This window comes from Pinus tabuliformis, chromosome 3_2 (assembly GCF_031772625.1).
Source record: "Pinus tabuliformis cultivar Carrire ecotype Pingquan chromosome 3_2, CPIR1, whole genome shotgun sequence".
Classification (NCBI taxonomy): domain Eukaryota; kingdom Viridiplantae; phylum Streptophyta; class Pinopsida; order Pinales; family Pinaceae; genus Pinus; species Pinus tabuliformis.
Genome location: NC_142302.1, coordinates 69,147,137 through 69,156,554, shown reverse-complemented (window position 1 = coordinate 69,156,554; position 9,418 = coordinate 69,147,137). Strand labels below are relative to the sequence as shown.

The 9,418-nt window shown below is 42.9% G+C and overlaps 1 protein-coding gene across 1 annotated transcript; it reads right to left on the bottom strand.

Moving 5' to 3' along the window:
* Positions 1 to 6,889: 6,889 nt before the first annotated feature.
* LOC149179880 (uncharacterized) lies at positions 6,890 to 8,735 on the bottom strand. Its single transcript, XM_089413680.1, has 3 exons — positions 8,602 to 8,735; positions 7,442 to 7,823; positions 6,890 to 7,324 (listed from the first exon to the last, which is right to left on the bottom strand). The coding sequence occupies exons 1-3, from the start codon at positions 8,733 to 8,735 to the stop codon at positions 6,890 to 6,892; spliced, it is 951 nt and encodes a 316-aa protein (XP_089269806.1).
* Positions 8,736 to 9,418: the final 683 nt, after the last annotated feature.

The following is a 9,418-nucleotide window of genomic DNA, read 5'->3' as shown; positions in this document are numbered from 1 at the left end:
CGTAAGGTGGAGGGTGAAGTCTCCCTTATGTTGGAGCTTAAAAACACTTCAGGGTGGCAGGGTGATGCTAGGGCAGCAGATTGATGCTAGTCGGGTGTTAAAGCATCCTTCTAGTTGGAGCTGGTAAAATCTAGGTGTTGGAGCATCCTTTTAGGGAGTTGGGGCTTCCTGATAAATTGAATGTTTTTCTAATTAAGTACTAGAGAGTTAGAGATTCCCTTCAGTTAGGGCTGATAAATTATTGTACTCATCATTTATATTAGTACGTGTTTAGTGGTTTTTCTCCCGGAAGGGTTTCCACCTAAAAATTTATTCTGGATTTTTCATGTGATGTGATATTTATTTATGATTTCATCTGATGCTAATGATATTTAATTCTCTGTAATTTCAAAATTAACTAATTGAAGTGAAATATTCATTCACCCCCCTCTCAATATTTCTGATAGAACTACCCAGTGGAATATCCATGGTAGTTTACAGATCATATCATTAGGCTAGTAAAATTGTGGTCAATATGAATACACGCAATAACAACACATGGTTTCACCTAGTTGGAAACCCTTGTAAATCCTTCCAATACACCTTCGAGTAGTATCGCATCAAACAATACCTGTACATAGAATCCCATGCCCAAATCCCCTTGAGTATATTGTAAGTCTTGTAGGAATCCTAAAACTAGCCCTAGGTCATTCACTCAACTACCTTATTTCTATAGTGGTACCAGGAACAACACCCGGGAAGAGTACTTTCGTGTATCTGGGTAATCGAGTAGTATGGCTAAGGATACAATAAATCCTCCTTAGTTAGAGCCCTAAGATATTAGGCCAATTATTATTTTTATACCCCACAAGTATGTCAAAGAGTTATAGCATAGGGAAATCCCTTGTCTGTAGAACCTTTTGAAGCCTAATATTTACTGCTTCAGTTCCTGGAAACAATGATTGCTACATCTGGATCCAAATTTGCTACACATTTGTTAATATTCAAACTTTGGGCATTTTGTCAATGTGGTATTATTGATTTCAGAGTATAAATCGATCGTATTATAAGTTAGACCCAAAAACACCCTTATTTGGGGCCTATTTTAAGTAAATCCTTATGTCATGTTGATCATAGTGCTTCCCCTCTTTATTAATCCATTTTTATGGACCCAATTGTCCTGTTACTTCTCACCTATTTTCCCTACTTCGAAACAATACATTTATCCCTTTTGTATAACTCTATAGTAAGACATTTTGTGTGGACCCATTTCCCCCCTTCCCCTACTCCCTCATCACTAGCCCCACCCTCCAATCACATTACTTATTCTTCTTTAAATAGAAACCCACAACCAAAAATATACCATCTACATTGCTTACCTCGAAGAATAATTTTCTATATTGGACAACACCTTCCAAGTGTCCCACTTTAATATTAAACAAAACCTTACATCAATTAAATCCTACCTAGGCATGCCTCAACCTCCTAATAATTTTTGGCCTCAACTAAAGGCCTTTACAGCTAAATTCAATAACCCTAATCCTTCGAAGAAACCTATAAATCAAGAAGGTGTTGCATCATCCCAATCCACGCCCCTCCAATCTAACTCCTTTATTCATGATCCACAACTTTCGAAAGTATATGTCAACAAATTTGATATCTCCAACCCCACTATATGGATTACTCAAATAAAACATTATTTCTTATTGCATGATGTCACTAGTGATATAATGAAACTTCATATTTTTGTACTCTATTTAGGTAAATAGGATTGGAAATGATGGCAATGTTGAAATACTTCTCACTAAGATTACAATGTTTGAACTCAAGTTTTGGCAGATCTTTATACATTAGAGGAAATTTTAGTCTAAAAGTTCCCATGAAATTTTCACATAATTTTCATGTCATAATATGTAAACCAATCAAAATCCTTTAAATTTAAAAAGAATACATGTCCTAAATAATTTTAAATTGTTTAATTTGGGTATCCGTGAAATATTTTATTATTAATTTGGGTATCAATGAAATATTTATTATTAATTTGGGTATTCATGGAATATTTTAATAGTGTTATTTATGTTGAGAAATCCATTAGGGAAATATTAAGACAACTTTTAATTTGATTTCTCTTCATTTGGCAATTATTTGTGATATTATTTTCTTCTTCCTAACTATGCTTATGTCCTTATCATCAAATAAATGTCAAAACAATGAAGATCACAATCACAAAGGAATGAACACAAGATATGGTCTCCAAGCCAGGGGAAAACCCCTCCAAGGGGAAAACCCAGAAAAAAATTATATTCTTATAGAATTAATTCAAATGAGACTTCCAAGACAAAAACTAAGATCGGGTCTACTATTAAGAACCAAGCTAGCGAAGAAAAATCTCTTCAAGATGATGTCTCTTCTAGCCTTTCGTCCTTACTAAAACAATTGGCAACACCTTATGCAATTTCAAACCTGAAGTAACCCTAGAAACCCTATGGTTCTCGCACATGTGAATAGTAAAAGGCATATTCCAAACCTCTGAATTGATTTGGGTATTTCTCCTTCATCACTAGGCTTAATCTATCCCTCTATGAACTTCGCTCGTCTTTCACAACTGCATACCAAAGAAAATATGTAATTTTCTTGATGTGTGTCCTCATAGGTCGAAGTTCCACCTTTTTATAGCCTTCCAAGAGGCTCCATTAGCCCTCTCTAGGATGAATTCACATAGGATGGATGACTTGGTCTTGGGAGCCTTCTAAACATTTCGAAATACAAAATAATTTTTGATACAAGTGCCTGAAATGGTCTTTTACAATAAGACAAGGACTCTTTGACTCATGTAAACCCTAGAAACTAAAAAACCAGGTTCGTCCTAAACCCCCTGCGTATCTTGAATCGGTCGAATCAAACACGATTCGGTAGGACGTGTTTCCTTCGATCGTGTACAGTCGTGTCCCTTGATTTGATTTCCCATAAAGATTGGTTTTCAGTCATTTCTACCTCACTTTTCTTTGTCTCTCTTGTTGTGGGTGTGTGGGAATGAATAACAAAGGGCTTGGGAGCATTTTGGAGGCGATTCATCTTATTTACAGGTAGAGGGATGAGTGGTTGAAGGGAAAGACAAATATGTGGGATGTCTTTCTTCATGATATGGGTTTGGACAGTAGTGTTGACTTGGCATTGGCCAACTTGGATCTTAATGAGCTAGTGCTATAGCTTGTCACTTTTGATGATGGTGATGTTGTTCAGGGGTCATCCTCCACACCAGTTGATGCAGAGATGACATTGGATACAGAGGAGAGTAGTGGTGACCATGACAGTGATGTTGATTTTGATGATGATGATTGATGACTCATGAGATACCTACTGCCTCGTACTAGTAGTTGTTTTGTATTTACTATTAGCCTACTTCTATTTTCCATTGGCATTGCTACTACAAATGTAACACATTTTGGTTTTGATGATTTAATAAGAAAACTACAGTTTCTTGTCTTTCTCCTACTAGATCATTGATGAATTTGTCACAATTGTATTTGTATGCACAATGTTACTTTCTAAAACTTACATCTAAATGAAGATTTATGTTTGAATCAATGAATTTGTATCATTAATGAGAATTTGTGTAAGAAATATCTAATTTTTAATATGTGTGTGTGTGTGTGTGTGTGTGTGTGTGTGTGTGGAAAAAGTCACACTTCCTTTATTAATAAAGAAACTGCATTTTGCAGATGCGTTGCATATACAATATTTCAGGCATAGCATGTCCTTCATGCCCATTGAAAACTATGTTCGCCATTTAAGGCTTTTGGTAAAAACATAGAGAGTCTATAAATATAAGTGTTGCTCTTCGCAGAGAGCTCTGTAACTGTCTGTACTATTGAAATATAAGCAGTGGATATTTACATATGACTGTCGGCTACTGTCCAAAAAACAAAAATATAAAAATTCAATTTCTGTTGAGCTTTCATATTTCCAGCTCTATGAACGGCCTGTGGTAATACTAATAGCTGCTGCCATCTCTTTCCTCCATGATTAACCAGTTAGTGTCATCCCTGAGAGCCACCTCCTTGGATAAGATATCGGCAGCTATGTTACGTTACCTGTAAATGTGATGGCAAGAGAAGATATCAAAATTTGATACGAGTCTGTGTGCTTCATCCAATATATGTTGAAGTGTGTATGAATTGCAGTGTGTTGTTTTGTTCAACCAGTTATATATAATTTGTGAATCTCCAAATAGTTGTAATTGATGACAGTTTTTGGATAACGCAAATAGAATGATGTTTTTTGTCGAAATGAGTTCAGCAAAAAAAAATTCTCCCCTTCCCAGACTCATTTGTATTTTGAAAACATGGGAATCAGATAAATAAAGTATTGCCCCACCCCCACAGCCCATCTCCTACGCTGAACCGTCAAAATAAGCCCAAGGGTGGGAATGATCAATGGGTTCAAGGGTAATAATCCTTTGGTTCGGGTGATCCTCCTCATCAGGGATGGAATTGTAATCAGCTAATAGCCTTGTAGTGATGGAAGGCCAGTGGAGAGGTCTTTGTAGAAATATGGCTTGATTTCTAGCAATCCAGATGGCCCAGCTAATAAGAAGTGGAACGTTTTTTAGTTTGGTTGAGCTGCAGGTGCACCACGTGTTCCAAGCATCCGAGAGATAAGGACCCTGCCATTTCAAACCAGATGAGATTGAGTGCAGGAAGCCATTCCAAAGCTCTTGAGTGAGCGGGCAATGTAGGAAGAGGTGTTTAGTATCCTCATTATCACTTTTACAGAGATGGCACCAGAACGGCCCAGCAAAAGATCTTCTCATCAAGTTAGCCCCGGTCGGGACTTTGTTACGAAGGATTGACCACATGAGAAACTTTGTCTGGGGGGGTGCCTTCAACTTCCATAGTTGTTTCCACCACTGGGCCAGATCCAGTGGCTTGTGTCTTTCCATCAGTACCAGGTAGCCTACCTTGGGGGAGTATGTTCCATGTTTAGCATGCGCCCAGATTAGCTCATCCTCCCCATCTGTAATTCTGATGTGGGCCTCCATCAATGCATTTGTATAGTTGTTCCATTCCTGTAGCCAGCATCCAGGAATATTCAGTTCGTTAGCAGATTTCCATGCTTGTTGTAAGATGGTGGAGTGAGCCCCATCTGCAATCTGGTTAATATGCATAATACCAATGGCCTGAAGGTGTCCTCGCAGGCCATCCGAGAGAGTGTGAGCATTTCCACAGCCCACCCAGGGGTCGGTACCTATCTGAATCTTAGACCCGGATCTAATTCTCCATGTCAATCCACTGCGGATAAGCTCCTTCGTGTTGTTGACAACCTTCCAGATAATAGAAATGTTATTCTGCCTGATGTCTTGTCTGATCCAGTCGAGGACACTTACTGGATGAATATATTTAGATACTGCAACCTTCATCCAAAGGCTGTTATTGTTTAGCAGTTTCCACCCTAATTTGGAAGCCAGTGCTTGTGAGAAGGAGCCCAGCCTCTTGATGCCCCATCCTCCCCAGCTCTTTGGTAAGGCCAAAGAATCCCAGCTCGTCCAAGCAAATATTCTCCCTGGTTGGTTCCCTTTCCACAAGAACCTACAACACAAGTTTTGTAGGCGCGACAGTATACCTCTGGGAATCCATGCTAGAGTCATCCAATAAACCGGGGTGGCTTCTAAGACTGCCTTGATGAGTACCAGCCTCCCTGCCCTGGATAGATATTTATGGTACCAGATATTGAGCCTCTTCTCCACCTTCGATATTAGCCATGTCCAATCTGCTATCTTGTATCCAATGGGTTTGAGCCTGTAACCCAGGTATTTGAGTCCATCTTCCAGTTGAACTATGACAAAAGCAAATCTTCTGAGAGCAAATTGAACCTCATGTTGGGAGCAGCCGGTGGCAGTTATAGTGGATTTTGTTTCATTTATAACCATGCCCATGGCCTTAAGGAAGATGCCAAGGGCTTGGTGAAAAGCAGTTGTGTCCCCAATGCCCCCATTAAGGAGGATCAGTACATCGTCTACAAACAACAAGTGGGAGAGGGTACAATCGTCTGTGATTTTGATTCCCCTGATACGCCCCATTCTGCATTCTTCTCCAATGATTTGACTAAGGCCTTCCATGATGAGCAGGAAGAGCAGTGGTGAAAGAGGGCATCCTTGCCTCAGACCTCTTTCCGCATGGAAAAAAGGGGAGGCAAAGCCGTTTATCAGCACACTGAAGGATACATTCGATATGCAGCAAAAGATCCATTTGATGAAGGAATAGGGGAATCCCAGGTGGGTCAACAGCATACGAAGGTAAAGCCAGTTGACCCTGTCAAAAGCTTTGGAGAGGTCAATCTTCAGGATCATGCCTTTTAGTTTCTGGGTCTGTACTGAATGGAGGAGCTCCTGTGCAGTGCCAACAGCTTCATGGATTTGTCGGTTCTGGAGGAAGGAAAACTGCTCCGAGGAGATGTGGGCTGAGAGAATAGGCTTGAGGCGGTTTGCTATGATTTTAGCAATGATCTTATAGATGCAGTTGCAAAGGGAGATGGGGCGGAAGTCGTTAAAAGAAATGGGTTTATCCACTTTGGGAATGAGGGCAATAAAAGTAGAGTTGAAACTATCCCACATTCTGCCACTCTGTCTGCATTCTTCAACCAATTTCAGTAGGTCAGCTCCCAGAATGTCGAAGAAAGTAGAGTAAAACTCTACGGTCCAACCGTCCAGTCCAGGGCTCTTATCTTTTTTCAACCATTTAAGAGTTGCTTCCAGTTCTCCCATGCTAACTTCCTTTGTCAGATCCAGCCCCGCTTCCTCGTCCACAAATCTGGGAAAAGTCTGTGCAATGCGCAAGATCTCCGCCATTGTGGCATGAGGAGGCTCCTTGTATATCTTCTTGAAGTGTGCGGTAGCTAAATATGCGAGCCCTCAGAAGGTGTTAACTGTAGTGTCGTCCTCCTTCTTGAGTTCCCAGATGGTGTTAATCACCTTTCTCCCATTTGCGTGTCTGTGAAAAAACTTAGTGTTGTCATCTCCCTCTTTGAGCCAAATAGCTCGGCTGTGGAGTCTCCAGCATTCTTCCCTATCTTTCAAAATTTGAGCCCTTTTGTGGAGTAGATCAGCCAGCTTATCCTTTTGTTCCTGCGAGGTAAGAATCCCCTCCGAATCCTCCTCCATTTTAGCGATTCCTTCCTTAGCTGATTTGAGTAATTGCTCATCCTGCTCCTTTTTCCTCCTTGCCCATTCTATAGAGATCTTCTTCAGCTCACACATATTACAGGCAAATCCTTCAGCGATGAGTCCTTCTGAATCCACCGGGTGGGCCTTCCAATAATCACTGACTGCCTTTATGTAGCCTGCATCCTTTAACCATGTAGAGTTGAATTTAAAGGGGGCTTTGGGCTTGTTATGGGCAGCTGTCAGCTCCAAATAGATTGGCCTATGGTCAGAGACTCCTCCCGAGCCTATCCACTACCTGACCTGATAGCCTCGATTGACTAAGGCTTCTCTGATCAGGAAGCGATCCAAACGCCTGGCCAGACTGGCCGCTCCAGTTCTATTATTCCTCCAAGTTGGCTGGATCTTAGCCGAGGGGATGTCTATAAGGTTATGGGAGTCCAGCAAGTCTTCAAAGAATACCAACAGAGGATCCGCCTGAGCGTTAGGTCCCCAAGACTCCGCAAATCCCATCGAGAAATTTAGGTCGCCTCCAAGGATGATATAGTCTTCTTGGAAGGTAGTGGAGGAGAGCAGTTTCCGCCAGTAGACCTCCCAGTCCCGGCAGGGCCCATAGATGTTAATAAGCCTTATATTGGACTCCAGGGCCGACGAGTAGATGTCGATACCCAGAAAACCCACCCCCCTAGACATTAAGCAACCTAATGGAGCGGTTGCAGAAACCTACAAATACACCCCCTGAGCGACCTATCGCATCCAGTGAATAGAAGGTCCAACAGGGGAGCCAAGATTCCAGGAGGGGTGAGATGGAGCTGTCAGGTCCAAGAGTTTCTTGTAAGAATATAATGTCCACAGGTTCCGAATGAAGCAGGCGTCTCATGGCTAGTTTTTTCCCCGGGCTAGCCAGCCCTCTGCAGTTGAAGGATAGGATCTTCATGGAGGGAGAGGGGATGGGGCACCTTCTTCTCTAAGACCCCAGGGAATTTGTGATTGTCTGCCAGAAACTATCTCTGCTCCTGCCTAGTGCCTAGCCTTTGAAAGGTGGGAGGGCCGCCCACGGGGGAGTTTAGGGAGATAGGGGAAAGAGATAGACCTGAAGCCAACCACATCCTTGCCAAGCGAGCGAAATTTGGAATGCGTCGGGTAACGGTGGTCCTTACAGGGAGAGTGCCTCAGGGGGAGAGGGGAAGGGATCCCGGTAGGGAGGGTAGGGGAGGAGAGCCTGCGGAGGGGGAGACCGCCATGGGGCAGTGTAGATAGGGAAGGGGATGTAATGAGGGGGAAGGGGGGGAGCAATGGATACAGGAGGGGAGGGGGAATGCACCAGATCTACCATCAGGGAGGGAGGACCAAGCGAATGCAATGTAGAAGACATAATAATATCAGATGCAGATTTAACAGAGTGAGAGATAGAGGGAGCCGTACCCGTGGTGAAAGCCTCCCCTGAAGCCGCCCGAGCTCACGTCAACGGCGGAGAGGGTGGCCTGGGTGGAGTTTTCCCCCGCTTCTTGCTGGGACCAGGTTCTGCAGCATCTATTCTCTCGGCCACATCATGTGTCGGTTGTTCCTCCATCGGCTGCTCTTCTGAGGTAGACATCGGGGGTGCCTAGAAATGTTGCTCATGATCCCTCTGTCTCTGGCCCCTGTTAGGGTTGAGGGGGCAGTCTCTATAAACATGGCCGACCTTATGACAGTGCTGGCATCTGTAGGGCACGCCCTCATAGTCCAGTATCTACTTCCTGGTAAGGTTCCTCCACTGAATGGTGATGTATTCTTGCAGACCCCCATGAGTGTCCATATGCACCAGGATTCGAGCATAGGACATCTTCCCCGTGACAAGGTAGGACTTATCCAAACCCATGTACGAGCCGAGAGCATTCCCAATTCTCTTGAATATTTCTTCCGACCAAAAATGTGGGGGAAGCCCAGGAAGCCTGACCCAAATAGGTCCTATCCCGAGCTGTTCCGATTCCAGATCAAAAAGTGGCGACCATCTCTTCAGGTGAACCGGGGCGTTGTCAAAATGCCAGTAGGAGGAAAGCACCCAGTTAGTATGATCCGGCTGTGCAAACCTGAAGGCAAACCATCCCCACACGAATGTCTGTACGGTGGGGAGATCAACGAGTCTATGGCCCCAAACCTCAGATACCCACGCTTTTAGTCTTTCCGCTGAGTAATTCCTGCCTCGAATCCTTCCAACTAAGACCTGATCCACTATATCCATGGATTCTGCCAACTGAATGTCTTCTTCCAACCGAAGGATGGCGTCATCGGTCTTCG

What these genes read in the sequence shown, in the direction of transcription:
- LOC149179880 (XM_089413680.1), bottom strand. Translation starts at nt 8,735, where the DNA reads ATGTCTACCTCAGAAGAGCAGCCGATGGAGGAACAACCGACACATGAT. An exon ending in CCACCCTCTCCGCCGTTGAC is followed by an intron (nt 7,824 to 8,601) that starts GTGAGCTCGGGC and finishes CTTAATGTCTAG; the next exon opens with GGGGGTGGGTTTTCTGGGTA. An exon ending in TAGTCAATCGAGGCTATCAG is followed by an intron (nt 7,325 to 7,441) that starts GTCAGGTAGTGG and finishes ACATGGTTAAAG; the next exon opens with GATGCAGGCTACATAAAGGC.